The following is an 18116-nucleotide window of genomic DNA, read 5'->3' as shown; positions in this document are numbered from 1 at the left end:
CCTGCTGAGCAGGCATGGTCCTTTGACAATAATGCCACTGTGGTCTCCACGTAATGAAACATGATATTGTTCTCACACTTCAAAAATATCAAACAATAAAGGTAGAAATAACAGACTATGTATCAATCACCTGCCAAATACACAGGCTGTCATCTAATGATCAAACCAAGACTAGACCTAAGAGAGAAGGGAGGGGAGAGCAGGGGCTTTTTTTCAATGTTTGTGAATCTGTTTTAGGTGCTTGCTTGGATCCTCTTTGCTTTGTTGAAAGGTGGTAGTAGCTCGCCGCTCTGGCTGGAACCCTGTGTCTACTTAAATGTCTTGTGGTTATTATTTATATCCACCAATTCCTTCTGATCGAAGCATACCCTTGCCATTTTAACATCAAAATATATATACATTTTTTTATACTTGCCAACAAGGACTAGGTGGAAAGAGGAACAGTACATTTTGAAAGGGTTTTCTTTTTAGTTATAAGTAAATTATAAAGAAGAGTGATACTTAACATGATTTGGTGGGGATGGAGACCTCTTGTAGTCCAGTGTTCATCTCTTGATTGATATTTGATGCTAGCCTGGAATATTTCCCCTCGGACAGTAAATGGAATCTTTTATTTTTTGAACTCTACAGTTATTTGTACCTTGACTAATTATTCCTTACATTTCCTGAACATAATCTCAGAATTCTGAGAAATATTTGATTAAACCCGTGGGTGAGTGATCAAAATATTGGTCCTTGAGAAGGTTAATAGTTAAATTTATGAATATGTATAGGTTTTCTAGGACTATGATGAGCACCAAAATTGTGTGCTCTCATTCTACAAACAAACGGAAATATGAGTTGCAATGATCTCTCAGTATGTTAGAGTGGACGTGTGCAAAGTACTTCTTAGATATTTGGAAGCTTACCTGAAAAATTCCAAGTGAGTATCATCATGTAAATTATGTAAATTCGACTATAGCAATAAAAAAATCAAATAAATATAACAAATCCTGATCTCAAGAGTTCCTTAGTCTAGCAGGGTCTGAGATGAGGCATTACATAAAAATGTAAAACACAAGATAGAAAATTTTAACAGCCATGCATAATGTTAATACAATCATATTTTTGAAGAATAAAATCTTCAAATTTAATGCCACAGTTACTGATGAAAATACCTTTTGTGAGTAGAAATATGTTAAATATATTATAAAACAATTGGGAAACTTATCTGCATTCTATTAGGAGGATTGTATTAGTCAAACAGTAGAATAATAACATTCATTATATAAATATTTGTTTCCCTTTTTGTAAATGAGGAGGGAGATTAGTAGGGAATTAAAGATGTTAATGTTTTTATTCAAGAATAGCATATTATTAAAATGCATATCACTCATACTGAAAAATAAGATTAAAGTCCAGATTCAGCAATGAACTTTATCATCTGAATCAATTCTTCTCCTAAAAGTATAGGTAAGAATTTATATGGTGTGTACCTAAGGTTAGGATCTTGACCAAGGACCAAGGACTAATCCTCTATTCAAGTCATTTGTAATTCAAAGGAGAATAATAATTTATGGTCAAATTTGGTGTGGTATATAAATTTATAATTAAATATATGTAGTATATTATTATATTTTAATATGGTATATTAATTTGTAGTAAAATAGTTGCAAAAATGGAGCTGTTAATTTTCCAGAGAATTGTTCTTAGAGTTTCTTATTACGTTAGGCTGGGTCTTCTTAGAGTTTCTTATTACATTAGGCTGGGTCTTCCAAGAAGCTGTCACCAAGTCAAAATCAACCACGTGAGGAATTTATTCAGGGAACAACTTATAAAAAAGAAAGTGAGGTGGGCGCTGGTCAAGAATGGAGAGCCATCAGATGGCCTTGCAACTCTGCCTCCTAATGAAGGAAAGAGAATGAAAACGTTAGAAGGATCTTGGAAGTTTGTGCCATGTCAGAAGGGTGGAGCAGTCTTTGGGGAGCCCTTGAGTCAGCCAGCCATCAGAAGAATCTCCTGTTTCCCAAGAAGGAGCCTGCCTTAGGAATCCCTGCTGTGATCAGCCACCACTGGGAGCCACTCACAGGAAGCATGACCTTGGCCCAGGTATAAAGATAGGTTTCAGAGGGCCCTAGGTCAGTTACTCTCCTCTAGTTGGAGGCCTGCAAGGACTTTGTCATGGCCCCACATATATCAAATACGTTTTTCTATTTGGAAGCTCATTTTTCTTAGATTCATTTAACACATACTTTGTGATCTGTGTGACCTGTTGTGTACACAGAGAGTGCCATTCAGCAAAGTGGACATTGTGTCTGCCCTCACAGAGCTTTTGTTTAGTGGGCACACACAATTGTCACACACAATGTCCCTGTGTATGCAGTTGAGTGTAATGGGCCTTATATGACTTTAGATAAAATAGCTCCAAATTGCCCCCCAAATAAAAATGAGTTATAATATTTGTGTCATTTTATGATTTCTGAATATTTCTTTTAAGGGAGCAGAATATAAATATTCATCAATCTTTTTTTTTTTTTTTGGAGTGGCAATTTGTCTGCCTTTTCAACCAAAGCCTGAAGGATATGACCATTAATTGCTATTATAGATGGAAACCCAGAAACAAGAACCTATTTTCCTTCTTTCAACTTTCTCCATTACTCATTTCTTAAATTTAGGAAGAACTATGGACATTATTTTGGATGATTGTCACTGAACAAACATTACTAGCAGATATTCAAAAAGAAGGTAAATTTTAGAAATAATATCAAACAGTATTATGACAACATGGAAACCATCTCTAACTCCCTATTACATTTAATTTAAGGACTCATAACCTTGACAATAATAATCACAAGTAGCCGGGAGGTGTGGTGGGAAGATCAAGCAGCTTAGTTCAGATCCTTCTGTGATCAAGAGTACATTAAATCTGCTCTTCATAGCCGTATCTCATTGTGAGATTAAGCTCTGAATTCCGTGTCTAGATACTTTTATATGTTATAATAGATTTCTAATTTATTTTAGTAAAAATTGGATGATTTGCACTTACCTGAGTGGTAGCTTTTGCACATTAGAGGTCTTGATCAATAGTGATTATTCCTGGGGCGCCTGGGTGGCTCAGTTGGTTAAGTGTCTGCCTAGGCTCAGGTCATGATCTCTGGGTCCTGGCATCGAGCCCCATGTCGAAATGAATAAAAAAAATCTTTAAGAAAATAGTGATTATTCCTCTCTCCTGAGGACACAGAGCCAGGAGGTAGCTTAGTTCACTGCACTGGAGATTAGGCCACGTGTAGATAATGTCTGTAGTCAGCAAGGAAAGGACAGCCAGTCTCCACTGAGAGCTGGAGGAACAACTTCTAGTGTGTCAGGAATCCTTTATGTAAAACTCACTTCAGTGACTAGAGGCAGGGAGAAATCAGATGACCTAAGTCCTGATTATGTAATTATATTGTGATAGGACACATAAGAGAATGGTTATTTTAAAAGCAGATTTTAAAAGAGAAGTACAGCTTAGAAGAAGAGCAGTAAGAAGTCTCAATTTCTTTTCTTCATCAGGTGGATTTTTGAATATTTTAACAATTATAATGTCATAGACTATCTTTGATGCATAGAGCGGCTTCATCCTTGTGGAGGCTCTAATTGTTTCCATAGAATTAATGGCATTATTTTGAACTGGCCGTACCTAGAAGCTTAAAAACACCTTTCTCCTCATCATGATACAGGAGCATAGATCAAAGTGTCCCGTCCCAAACCTAGAGAACAGTCAGGTTGCTGAGACACGTGTCTGATTTTAATTACAGAGCACGTGGTGTGGTAGACGTTGAGATGTTGTCAGAGACTCAGAATCACAAGGATGTGCTCCAGGTAGGAAGGATGGGTTCGCTCCTTTGACAACGATATCAGCCTGATCGCTTTCATTTGGCAAACATAAGAAAACAGAGCCTCCTTACACTTCAAAGAAAATACTGAATGATAAAAGCAAAAGTCACAAATCCCAAATTATATATTTATCAGCTGCCAAAACTAGACACCTTTGTACCATGATAAAACTAGAATAATTCCTCAAGTAAAAAAGAGAAGGCAATTGTTTATTTCTTTAATTACTGACATGCTTTAAAATGTAACTGCACCAGGAATCAGTAAAAAAATAAAGCCATTGTCAGGGAATTACACGGTCGTGTGAGTGACTTTATTAAAGAGCAGGACCTGGTGGAAGAGAAGAGAGAATGAGGTCGGCAGGAGAGGGCGTACAGGAGCTCCGGGCACAGAGCAAGGAGATGCGGGCCAGGCCGGCCTAGTGATGAGCCACGGGACTGGTCCGGGGGAAAAAAAGAGCAGTGAAATGTGAATTCTGCTAGTGTTGTCTTTCGGGTATAATAGAAGGTTAGAGCTGGTTTCCATGTCATCATAGTACAATTTGATATTATTACCTAAAAATTATCCTCCTTGCTTGATAACTGTTACTAATGCTTATTACTGAGGATTGGAGATAAAACTTTGTTCCTGTGGTCCGTTTCCTTTGTAAAAGGAACCCTGGAGGACAGAGGGGAAGCAATTTTTTTCTTTCCAGTCTTCCTTCTGAAAAGGCAAACAGTCTGACGTCCTTTCTCTATTAAGTATGTTGCTCACATGTATTAAGGACTGATGTCGAGGTGAACGATTCCTCATCAGCTCCGCTAGGAGAACTATTAACTTAAACATCATATAAGAAGAGATGTAATTGATCTGAGGAACTATGCAGGCATAAATTTGCTTTGCTAACTCATTAAGATTTCGTTGGGTCACAATGCCACACTTGAAAAAAGAAACTCAGTGAAGACCATTCCATAACCTTGAGATTGCACCAAACCTTGCACGGAAACATGTGCTCACATCCTGAACGATGTCACCCACTGTGGAATGACGGAAGAATCTCTGTTCAAAGGCGGAGTGAAGTTTACAGTCACTATTACTTGTTTGTGTCAGATCTGTTATGGTCCCGGAACGCCGACCAGCAGCAATCCCTTGGTCCTTCATGGTGTGGGAAGAACCAGGCGGCCTCAGACACACTTGGCTCACATTCCTGCATAACTAACAGTCTGCATTACATTCATTTTTACATCCAAAACTCACTGTACAATGAAGTTCTGAGTTCTGTTTATGGATTGCTTTTCTGTTAGAAGTTTTCTAAAAGCCTGCAGATGTTTTTCAGTCATTCTCTGCTGGGCAGTAGCCTTGATATATTTAGAGGCAATGACCCGTAGGGATCATTGATCTCTTCGGAGGCTGCAGAGCCAGGAAGTAGCTCAGATTTCTGCAGTGGAGATTTAGGCCAGATGTAAATAAAGTGTGTGGTCAGAGGGAGGAGAGTGTCTACTCCATCTCAGAGAGGAGCTATAGGAACAAACGTCAGTCTCGGTGATATTTTATGTAAAATCTGCTTCAAAGCCAAGGGGCTACATAAGACAGTTTGATTAGATTCCTTAAGGGACGCTGTGATTGTGTAAATGTCTGTGACACTTAAGACAGGTTACATTCAAAGCAAAAGAGAAGTACGGTTTGCCCAGAGATGTCGAACTATAAATAGCCTCTGTATTAATCAGATTTTCAAGGTTATATCTCTGAGCAGTAGGTTTGGTTGGCAAATAAATACGTTTTATGAATAACTGCTTCCTTATCCATGTAGCATTTGCTGACTGCTTTGGCATTTTACTTTTTGCACTGACTCTTGTTTATTGAATCCTGGTCGTAATTGCATGTAATGATGAAGATGTCGTGCCGGGTCTTAGCCATGCTCCCCCTCTGACTTAGTGCGCCATGTTCTGGCAAGCCTTCTTACCCTTATCTTTACGCATTAAAGATGCTGAGATTCTTTTGAAACAAGGTCCCTCTTGCTAGGTATAGCCAACCTATTTGGTTTTGTTTTCTGTTAGTTTGGTAATGAGAGCCACAAGAATTTCCGTGAAGCCCTCCTTGAGATGTTCTTCCATTTACTTCATGGCCTTTCCAGAAACAGTCCTCTTTCCAAGTATAGAAAGGCTCTTCATACGAATTTTAATTCCTTGGGACTCTTATTTTTCTTGCAGGCTTTTTGTTAAAAAGTTTCTTCTTTAACAAAGCAGAAGTCATTCCCTCTGTTAGCAAATACAGTTGAGGCTAATTTTTTATAGGCAAGATTATCAAAAAATCTGAGTCTGTTAAGGGTTTTTATAACCAGAAATATCCAAAACATGATTGAGTCCTCTCAGGATTTGTGTCAAGCAGGAGATGTCGGTCTTCAGTTCCTCCATCCTTCCTGTTCTAATCGTTAAATGGTGTTGGCATTTCAGGAGTCAGATAATCGGAAAGATAGGTATTTTTCTCATTGGCTTTATTAGCACAATTGTCAATGTCCAGCAAGATATCTAATGCCATGTATTTCTAAGGCCAGTTTTGCTTATGAACAACATAGTATAGCTGTTCATTTTGTTTGGATTCAGTTCTGGGGAGGTAGCTAAAGAAGCCTGTGCAGTGCCTTTCCTCCTGGTTCGAATTCCTACCCACTGACTCTCCTGAATATAGGGGTTGTTGGTCCAGCCCAGCAGGCAGGGGGAAGCCTGGAGGTTGCCAGTGAAGAAAGTGTTGGGGGACTCCTTGGCCTCTGGTTGGAAGAGAGTTAGGGGCCAGCCTAGGAAAGTCTTGGAGGGCGGACCCTAAATTGTATAGATCTCTCCCCTCCACTTGGAAATGCTTGGCTTGCAGATATCTTTGGACCCCATGGGGAGAGGTCAGCGTTGAAAACGTCATTGTGCCCATTTACCCTCTTTGCCAAAGAAGGGAGCAACTTGAAACTTGAGGAGTTCCCGAGTTTTGCAGAGGGCGGTCTGAAGTTTGAGTCCTCTCTCTCTCTGGAGGTTCCATGAGTCCTTGGCCTACAGCCATCACTGGCGTGGGGCAACTCCATGGTCTCCCTTCTCTGGTGTCAGCCACCAGGACATCAGTGACTGAAAAGCTCCTAGCAGATGAGAAAAGCAACTCCATTCTTAAGAAGATGCAATAACCAAAAAAGAAGAAGAAGAAGATTTAACAATAAAATGGGAGAAGAAACAAAGCCACCAGAATCATTCCCTATGACAGTAGGCCTTTTCAGGGAAACAGCCACCATCACGATGAAACTTAGTAAGAGCACTTGCTTTTAGCAAAGCAACCAAAAGACCTGGAAGATCTAAAAAGTATGGTTGTTCCAGACCAAAAATGTCAAAGTAAGAAAGAGTGATCTTTGTTGAAACTTGAATTCATCACCTAGTAGATCAAGTGAATGAAACATTTGACTCACACAAAATTAAGTCCTAAATGATAAAAATCAGGTGGGAAGAGTAAAATCCCTTAGAATATGCAGAGGAGACCCCATGTGAATAATCAGAACAAAAAGATAAAAAATTGGAGGCGAATGGTGTTCCTGGTGGTACCTTTGGTTAAGTGCCCAACTCTTGGTTTCAGCTCAGGTCCGGTTGTGAGATCTAGCCCTGCATTGGGCTCCAAGCTCACTGGGGAACCTGCTTGAGGATTCTCTCCTCCTCCCAATGCCTCTTGCTCATTCTCCCTCTCTCTCATTCTCTATAAAATTAAAGCTAAAAAAAAATATGAAGGTGAAGCAATAGTTGTTTGCACAGTGTTTGAAATTTTCTAGGCTAAAGAAAATCTTTGTGTCACCACATGATAAGGGCCCATCATGTTCTATGAAAAATTCCTGAATCATCAAATTTTTAAACAGTTTTGAGGAAGAAAAGTAATAGAGCCAGAAGATGCTAGAATTATATCTACAGATTCCTAAGGGAACAGGACTATGAAGAGTCAAACTTAAAAGAGACACACAAAAATCACCTAATCCCTCCAGATAAATTTCTGTTCCAGACATACTCCATCACACTTTCTAAGTCATTTCTTCAGATCATCACCACTCTAGTGGTTTCTAGATCATCACCGCTCATTCCTGTTTCTGTGTTTATTTTCTGACTCTGCTACTAGAACGTGAGATGCCTGATATGCAGGGAATCTATTTCCTTTCTTGGTAGTTCTTAAAACAAATATCAGTTGATTAACTGCCCACTTTAAGTTTTAGAATTTAAAGTATTTTATACAGTAACTTGTAATATGTAAAATGTTTTGGACTTGAAGGTATAGTTTTTAATATCCATCTCAGGGCACCTGGGTGGCTCAGTTCAGTTAAGCATCCACCTCTTAGTTTTCTGCTAAGGTCCTGATCTCATGGGTGGTGAGATCAAGCCCCACATCATTGGGGTCCATGCTCAGCGGATGTCTGCTGGGATATTCTCTCTCTCTGCACTTTATCCCACTAGCTCTTTCTCTCTCTCTCCCAAACAAGAAAATCTTTTTTAAAAAGTAAAATAGAATTAATCTCCTATCAGATTTGTACCAGAGAAGTGAATCTTATCTATTTACATTTTTTTCTAGTTCAAAAGAGAAGATCTTTTAAAACTCTACAGAAATTGTAATCAAGATTTTAACATGGTGGAATAAATGTGAAATGCACTGTCTTGGTTATGCTGCTATTAATGTATGTTTTTTTTTTCTTATTAAAGTAAAAAAAAAAACCCAAAGCAAGAATGCTGTCTTTCTAAACATAAATATATTTGAATGTATATCCATTCAAGTGAGTGAATGCTCTGTGTTGGGAGTTAGTTCTTGGCTTCTGCACATGGACGGAATGGCTTCTAGTAACAATATGATGCCAGGGGTTGAGGGTCATCTATGGTTCCAGGGAGCCCGCCTTTGTGCAGTGATGTGGAATGGCCTGGTGGTCCGAACTGGCCTTCTGACGGAGAATGCTTAAGCCCAAGTGCCATGTATCTGTCCCCCACAGCAGGAGAGGAAGTTCGTCTGTTCAGACTGGAGGATGACGTTCGTGATACTCACCATTTAATCAGCATTTTTTTTTAAGATTTTATTTATTTATTTGGCAGAGACACAGCAAGAGAGGGAACACAAGCAGGGGGAATGGTAGAGGGAGAAGCAGGCCTCCCACTGAGCAGGGAGCCTGATGCAGGGCTCGATCCCAGGACCCCAGGATCATGACCTGGGCGGGAGGAAGACACTTAACGACTGAGCCACCCAGGCACCCCTTAATCAGCATTTTTATCATTAGGTATAAAGTGTGATTGGAAACAACAAAATGGGCGTTCTTCAGAATTCTTAACAAGTGGCTTCAATCAGAGCCGAATTGTCCAGAGTCACTTCAAGACTAGCTGCTCTCAAGCCAAAAAAAAAATAATAACAAAATAAATAAGAGGCACTGCGGAAGATAGGAACAGAGGAGAGAAAACAATGTGTCAGTCAGAAAGCAGTTTATAAGTAGCAGAGCCTTGTGGCTTGGAGCCCCACAGGCCCGACTCAGAATGCCTCCGGCTCCCCGGCCTCCAGCAGTCACTGCGGTTCTGACCCCACGTGTCCCGCCCGTTCGCTGCCCGCAGACCCGGGTCCTGGGCGCTGCAAACACGAGCGCGCAAGCCCCTGACCACAGTGCTGAGCGCATTCATAGCACCCAATAAATACTTAATACCTGTTATCCTTTAAAGAGGGAGAGAAGTGCAGGTTGTGCCTGTGTCCCTGTACACGCAGAGCAGGTGAGCGGAGTCGTGCTGTCGTGTGGTCCCACTGGTCCCACTGGGTGGGCTGCGCGCATCGTCGTCCGACAGCATTTGAACTTTAAAACTCTACGGGTCGTGCGCCCGGTTTCAACTGCAGCCTCGCCAAGCATAAAATGTAAATACAGTCTTCACCGTAAAACTGTGAATTAATATTCTGACATTCAAACCAATCTCCGTGCCACGGTAGTCGCAGATAAAGTAAACTCCCGTTGGTGCGGGGGAGGGGTTCTCTGTCTCGAGGGACAGGGGACTCGCACAAGTCTGAGTGACAGGCAGCACGGAAAGAGGGAGGAAAGGCAGCAAGGTATGAACGTTTTCACTGCTGTGCCTGAGTCATTAGGGGGACTTTTTGGGGTGAAGCTTCCACCACGTGATAAGGTCCCCTTGCGTGTTCGGTTGGGGTTGCAGGGTACAGGAAAGCTTTCGGGCCAAACCGAATTGTCTGGTTGGGCAGTGGATAAGGGAACTCTAGAAGCTCAATTTTCCATGTAGCTTCCGCGCTTTTCATATTTACGTCTCACAAGCTGAGCCGAATTTATTTCCCAATCAGGAAGCACTTTACTCTCTTACTGCAAGCCCTATCACAAATCATGTTAATGACTATGTTTCAATTTACCATCTCATGAACCCTCATCAGTTCAAAACCTGGCCCCTTCTTAGGGAGACTTCAATCACTTCGATGTTCACCACATCATATCAAATTAGCCATCCTTAAAACTTGCCTTCCTTCACTTGGAGAGGCTCGACAGTGGTCACGGAGAGACTTACTGGATCGGACTCTTAATGAAGACAAAAAAGGGGAATTTAGTCTCCACGTATGTGTCACTGTTGTATTACCAGACTCAGACATTCTGTGTGTAGCCTTGCCTGTTCAGTCTTGCACGGTTACTAACATTTTGCTGTTTGGGTTCACAGAACACAGTGATGTAGACCAGGACACGGCACTGGCCGGCGCGCAGGGCTTCCTGGGCTGTCTCTCTGCCGTGCAGCTCAGCCACGTGGCCCCGCTGAAGGCTGCGCTGCAGCCCAGCCACCCGGCCCCCATCACCGTCTCGGGACATGTGACAGAGTCCAGCTGTATGGCCCAGGCCGGCACTGACGCCACACTGAGAGAAAGGACACACTCGTTTGCAGGTGGTGTGTGCCTCCTCCTTTACACAGTGACAAGCACACCGGTCCCCTGGACATTGAGTGCTCTGATGCTGCTGTGGCAGCATGTTCTCAAGGTGGCCTCTCAAAATGGGCTTTGTTAGCTTGACGACCAGTTGTCTTGCCCATTTCTTCTCTAGATTCTCAGTGCTTTATTCACGTGAGCCCTGCACTTGACACTTCTGAGCTTAAAAAAAATTGTCCGTAGAGATCCCACCTAGACTTCGCTAATTCTGCTCTGGTTTAAAATGTTTTAAGATTTTTATTTTTCCAACATTTCCTCTTTTGCTTGGCAGTATCACTCCATTCCCCCCTTTTTTATCCTTTCACTACAGATCATTCGGGAACAAGAGACAACAGACAACCCCATGCTAATGCGATCAGAAGTGACTCTGCAGTGATTGGAGGTAACAGAAAACCTGGATGGGCTCTTCTTTGATACCTCCCATTACTAGAAGTGGCAAATATTTAGTGTCAGAGAAACCATGAAGAATTCACATACATCCCCAGGGTCAGGCACTGAAGCCTTAGGTCAGCAGGGTTGGTTTATTATTTATACCAGATTGCCTTTTAGAGTCTTCTTGAATTCCCGACTTCCTTGAAGAGTTTCAGTATAAATAATGGATAATTTCACCAAGGCATCACACTCAAGGAATAGCTGCTAAACTGTGTAAAAATGAGTTCTCATTTAGCTTGAAAGTGGCCTTCTACAATCCCTAGGGACATCTGAATATACTGGAGGAAGCAGTACGGTTTTTGTTGGCTTCTTGGAATTTGTTGTATTGCTTCTGCAAGAGTTTATGTAAACAGTGGGAAAAACTAATATTTTTGTTGTGGCCATGCTCAATAAAGTGGATAGTTCCACGGTTTAGGTCACATCAATGAGTATTACATTTTCAGTTGCATTTTTGTCAAATATTAAGCTAGGAATAAAAGTGATTCAAAGTTATTTTAAATTGCAGAATTAACCCCCCAAATTTAAAAATATTTCTTGCTGGCAATGAAACAGTATATTTTCTAAGACATAATTTATTCAAAACCAGCCCCCCAAATATATAGTTTTCTTCCTGATCAGTGGTCTTAAGAAGGTCATTAATCACGCTCTGCATAGGATAAGAACGTAAAAAGTAAACAGTTATTTTATTAGATGGCCAGATACTACAATTACTTTTTTACTTGGGCAGTTTATGTGGGCTTTTTACTGATCCATTCTGTTCCATTTTTTACACGTTTACTCATCCAGACATCAACTTCTTTTAAGAAGTTAGGATTTTACTGAGACAGACGATAGTACTAGTCAAATCTTTTTGAGGATATTAACATCCCCACTGCTATTTCGGGTATTTTTCTTTTATCAAACTAGTGGTGGAAATTAAAGATACATAAGATAGAATTCCCATTTAGTCATACAAAAAGCAAAAAAAACCAACCAAGCAAACAACAGTAAGACCTGCTAGAAGAGTGGTTAATAACCGCATGCCTAAAAGAAATACATGAGTATATTGTTATTAATATATGGCTAAAAACTCATACAGAGCTCTAGCATTTAATGTGCTTCACGTTTTAAACTAGGATTCCTTGTTAAACAGATTGTCTCAGTCTCATAATGGTGTTTCGTTTATACATTTAACTAGTATAGATATAAGACGATATAGAAAGAGATAGATACACGTAGAGAGTGATTGGACAGTCAAGCCAATGTTGAAACAAAATAATCTTTAGAATATTTTGCTTTGGGCAGAGATCATTGGCAGGACTTACAGAATAAAGGAGGGGTGTGTTGGTAAGCCATTCTATGTTATTCTAGAATGGAAACAAGTTATGGGTCACCTGTGAAATCTCGCTTGGCTCAAAGGCAGAACACAGAGAAAGACAGCGTGGCAAGTTTGCAGCCCAGGGACTGAGGGTCTAGGAATCCAGTCATGCCTGCTTTTGGTCATTGCAGAGACTAAGCATCAGAAGCAGAGCAGCTGGGATGGCCGTTTCAGCTCCGAAGGCCTTGTCTGGGACCACATGCGATTTATCTGCTCATTCACAGAATATCATCCTCTGGGGTGTTTCTCCATCTGGTAGCATCGTGATATAATTTTTCACCCGTTGTCTAGTTACTCCTAAATTGCACCCACTGTGTAACAATAATTAATCCATTTAAAATTCCTCCAAATTGGCTAATCGCCCTATGTTCTACATTTTAGATGATCTTTCTCTTCACTTACAAACACCGAATAATGTAAGATAAGAAAATTGTTTAATAAGACATTTAAAACTGGTGACCCAGATACTACAGAGGGTTTCTGACCGAACTATGCAGATACGGATGGTGAGATTTAGACAAAGAGTAAGCTACGTAATTTCTTCATAAAAACACATTCACACAGAGCTTCAGATGGCAATGTCATAGAGCACAGTGGTTGGCCATATTTAATTTAGTGTATTTTGGGAGGAGGTAGAACAGGTTAGATCAAGGTTTTCCTTGGACATAACACATCCAGACATAATACCTTCCCCAAATTAAAGGAGATAAATCACATACATGGAACAAACTATTTCCAGAGTCCATTCATGATTATGACCGTCTGGATGTCTTCTCTAGGCCACTGTAATGTTGATGTTTATTTTCTAATTGCTGTATCCTGCTCTCCATAATGGACTTCATCAGTTTTTCACATTGAAATTATTCAGAATATCTCTCTTGATACCAGAGGCCTACAACAAGATATCAGACAATAGAAATATTTATAGCAATTGACTGATGAAAGGAAAATATAGAAAACAATTGGATATTCTGAATAAAATTACTACTTATTAATATGACTACTACTAATAAAATAACCATGCCCATTAGTAAATTTTTAGATTTTAGGTAACAGAATTTGGTGTCACATTTAGATTAGATTTATGAGCAAGGAATTGCTGTCCTTCTCAGGTAAGGTTGACCCAGCCAAAAATCGGCTCGGCCATTGGCAATACTCTGATTTGATGTAGTGAATCCGCCCACTGAATCCTGTGCTCAGGAATCAGCTGCGCTGGTGAGAAATCACGGTTTCTGGTAACAATGATTCAGTGTGTTGGCTTGGTGGGCTCCACTCAAGTTAGACGCACCTAATTGAAACAAGAATGAAGACTCCTAGCTTTACAATATGACAGGTGACCCACCTTGCTATTTCCACCATACCTACTTTTGTCTAAAAACAACTACATCCGTTAACACCCCCACTTAGACTTAGAAAAGTCCAAGTATTAAGAAACTCTCAAATTCATAGTGACAGGCAGTGGTTTTCCAAATTCTGTTTTTCATTGGAAAGTTTGACTTTTATTACTGATAACATATATTGTCCGTTGTTTTTTCTTGAAGTGATGGGCTTACTTCACTCATTTTCAGAGAAAATATCTGACGAGTATGAATCAAAACAACCACGGTTTGTCAGTCATTCTTTCAAATGAAAACGGTGCTCCATGAAGCAAAGAGTAACTAGTTGAGCTCACAAGTCACCTTTGCCTGGGTACAGGTGCTTTTCCTGGGGACAGCTACCATACTGGGAGATACACCCCAAGTACTTTGTTTCATCGTCCAAAATGTTAAAAAGGCAAAAAGCCAAAGGTTCAGATTTCATAAAATATTGTTAGTGTTTCATCAAGGGCACTCTCAAGTGAAGCTAGCTTTTTTTCTTTTTTTCCAGGGTTGCTTGGCAGTGTGTAAATGAATTCAATGACCGGTGTCATAGTTTGGTAGCCTTGTCTTAATTTATGCTACGGTACCAGGAATTTTACCCAACCTTGTTTTACATTAGCAATGGATATATCAACACAATGGAAAAGTCATCTTAGAATTATTATGAAAATAGCCTTGACCCTGTGGACCTCCTCAAAGTGTCCTGGGGACCATCAGGGACTCACAGATTGCACTTTGAAGAACTTCTAGCCCAATGGAATGCCAAGATTGATACCCATATATTGGTATAGTTAACAGTTGTGGTATTTAAGACTTTGATTTATAACCGGATGTTTCAGAACATCAATATTCCTCATATAGAAATAAGCTAAATTATCTATATTATCCATATGAATATATTTCACTAATCAAGATCATTCAGATACCTATATCCTGGTCCTCCTACTAAATCAGCAGTATGATGAACTGTTGCAGATCAACTGAATTACAATCTTTAAATATTTAAGTACAAAAGCACATTTAGTCATTTTATAATTACTACTCTCTATAATTTTAAAATAATTAAAATCTGTGTATTGATATGCCATGATCACATGGTCTTACAGACATGTCGGTAACATCTTGTGTTTAATGTAAACACACTAAAAATTCTTTAAATAAATGGAAATGCACTAAATAAATCCAGTATTACACACATGCAGAGTAAACGAAGGCAAACCTACCAGGCTGGGGGAACTCAGAAACAAACTCAATGTATTACGATACAACCCAATCCAAAAATACCTGAAGTTTGGTTTTTTTTTAATTTGTAGATACCAGATGTTCGGTTTATGTAGAAAATAATTGTATTATGACTTATTAAGCAATGAAGCCAGCAGGGCTTCGGTGTGGACAAAAATTCTGATTTTGCATTGTTTTCTCTTCTCTCGCTAGGTTTGATAGCTGTTGTGGTCTTTATCTTGCTGTGCATCGCTGCCATAGCCGTTCGCATTTATCAGCAGAAAAGGTTATACAAAAGGAATGAGGCAAAAAGGTCAGAGAATGTAGACAGTGCCGAGGCTGTTTTGAAAAGTGAGCTTAATGTACAAAGCGCAGTCAATGAAAATCAGAGAGAGTACTTCTTCTGATGGGCGGCTGTGATTTAACTTGCAGTTCCGACGGTCTGTTCTAATAGCCAGGGGCTCTCAGTGGACAAGAAAAGGCTCTTCCACTGAACGTACAGGCACTGGATTTGCAGCACGGCCATCTTGCCGTAGCCAGACTCGAGATGGCTTCGGGAGGCCTCATGCAGTGACGTATTTCCCATAGCAGTCGTTCCGTAGAACAAAGAATTGGCTGTTGCTCTTAATTTCCAACTGTTCTGATAGGATCTAAAACAGAAGTTTGACTCGCTGGATGACTCCGGTTTTTGAACGTGAACACTGTAGCCCTGGTCTCTCAATCATGTGATACATCAGTTTTGTTAGAGGTAAAAAATCCAAATTGGACTCTAACGACCTTGCTTTATTTGAGAACATGCGCTGTGTTTGCTTTAGTGTCCCTCGCAGTGTTATTCATAGGCCTGGAAACGCTTCTCAGATCCCGCTTGGCTGGAGTTTGCATCTTCAGTGGCCAAAAGTATATCAACCCTTTGCCTTTCTCTCTGTATTACATTCAATACAATTTATCAATAGTCTTGAAAGATGTTTTGTTGTCATTGGTTTGATCGTAGCGCTCTTTTTCTATTTGACTCTTCTTAATGATTTCGAACACATTAGGTTTGGAGGGTCAGACTTCAGCTCTGAACGTAAAATCCATATGTGACAAGACGCAGAGAGTGCATTGGTTGTCAGCGTGTGATGTCTGCCTTTTAAATTTCTCATCATCTGCTGTCCGGGTTCGGGGTTGGCAGTAAGGAAGACTCTGGATGACGCCCGTTTCCCAAAGAATGTGAAGTGTTTGCAACCACTAAACTTGTTGATACAAAAAACACAATTCTTAACAATGCCAAAAAAATATTTTTATTTACAACTGTAATGTCTCGTATGAAATGTACTTTTGAGAATACTTCCCCCGAGCCTTATGCCAGTTTTCTTTATATGTTTGTACTTCTGTTTTTCTAAAGCCTGTCACCCAATTTTCTTTGATCTCCCTTGACGATATTCTGTGGAGCATGTTCCTTATGTATTAAAAAAAAAGAAGAGACAGTTCGAGGTGGAGATCTCCATTCCCCGTTCTAAAATGTATACCCCTTCAGGCATACATTTTTCCGTGCACTGACCCCCAGGACAGACTTTTTGAAGTAGAAACTGCAACATGCCCCCTTTCACCAAAGCCGGCGGAGCGGTTCAAGGACCCTCACTCTAAAGGGTGGCGGCATATTCTATGATCTGTGCGAAGCCCGCCATTCTGTGGTGTCTCACTTATGGTGACGGGTATATTGATACCAAAAATCAATATAACCTACTGACTAGTACATTCTGATTAGGGTATGTGTATACATACCAAGGGATCAAAGGATCATCAGTAACCTTATGAAACTTGTTGCAATATGGATTTTGAGGCAAAGCAAACAAGATGGGTGCATGTAGTCATCTTGAAATTTCATTAGCCGATTATGTAATAAAGGCACTTTGCTGTTTATGATCACACGTTCTAGGTGCCTGGCAAGGAAAAATTGGATTCCTTCGTGTGTCCACACCAGAACAATTTGGAAATACACAAACTAAGCATCGTATCTTCCTTCTTAACTTCCGTACAGAAGCTGCTCGTCTTTCCCATAACTCTATATTCATTTTACTGTTTCTGTAAATGCCTGACTAAGTGTTAAGATACGATTAACATGGTGGCTTATGAAGGACCTATGTTGATAAAGGGCACACTTTTTTTTTTTAATTGAAAGACTTGAAGGATTAAACACAGACATGGTAGTTTTTATTTGATGCAAAGCCAAATACGAGCATCATAACAGCCCTGATCTGTTGCAAGTGTTCATGTGATTTAGTGGCCACATTAACCCAGTTGGAGATGTAGACAGGTTTATAGATGGGGAAGCCGCATGGTTTTGTGTGGTCCGCACTCCTGGAACCTGTACCATTATGGCATTGATTCATCCTTTGTCCTGATTTTCATGTCCTGATTTGTAATCTCTTTCATCTTTTTTTCTTAATAAAATGCATTTTTGAAGTAAAATGCAGAATATATTTTAAGAGATGTTGTATAGTTTAAAATGAGGGAATTATACTGGATTTTCATTTTCTTAAAACAGTAAAAAGATGTGTAGATGTTCACCTTCTTTACTGGTGGTCTGTGTTTTTTAAACTTCTGGTATATCCTGTGATTATTATGAATTGTTGACAAAAACTACATTTCTTACGCGTTTTCTTTTTAAATGGATGCAAAAATGACAGGAAAAAATGGTTATTGATTATAATAAGCTAAGGCAGTCGAACTGCATTTAAAGTTTTGCCAGAGACAGTATTTTGTCAGCAATTGTTTGTTGAAAGGTTTTGTGTATTTAAGTTGGGTGATATCCTTTTACTTCTGCAGAGAGAGCTGCCTTGGGCACTATATCAATACGCAGGTTTATATATATATATATATATATATAGAGAGAGAGAGAGAGAGAGAGAAAGAAAGAATATAGTGCACCCTTCTATGGTACAAACGTTTAAAAAATTCCTTATCTGTGATTTCAAATGAAAACGCTATAT

At 39.9% G+C, this 18116-nt stretch overlaps 1 protein-coding gene across 2 annotated transcripts in view; it reads left to right on the top strand.

Annotated features, from left to right (window-relative positions):
- CNTNAP4 (contactin associated protein family member 4) overlaps nucleotides 1-17693 on the top strand; it is a 238368-nt gene extending 220675 nt beyond the window's left edge. The window contains exons 22-24 of one of the 2 annotated variants that reach the window (XM_044255693.1): nucleotides 10518-10736; nucleotides 11087-11158; nucleotides 15358-17693. In XM_044255693.1, the coding sequence (XP_044111628.1) occupies nucleotides 10518-10736; nucleotides 11087-11158; nucleotides 15358-15551 (485 nt within the window). In that variant the 3' untranslated portion in view covers nucleotides 15552-17693. Of the gene's footprint in view, nucleotides 1-10517; nucleotides 10740-11086; nucleotides 11159-15357 lie in introns of both variants that reach the window. The other variant, XM_044255692.1, reaches the window with a different exon arrangement.
- The last annotated feature ends 423 nt before the right edge of the window (nucleotides 17694-18116 follow it).

Source organism: Neovison vison, chromosome 7 (assembly GCF_020171115.1).
Source record: "Neovison vison isolate M4711 chromosome 7, ASM_NN_V1, whole genome shotgun sequence".
Classification (NCBI taxonomy): domain Eukaryota; kingdom Metazoa; phylum Chordata; class Mammalia; order Carnivora; family Mustelidae; genus Neogale; species Neogale vison.
Note: the sequence above shows the minus strand (reverse complement) of the source record. Positions and strands in the feature narration are given on the sequence as shown.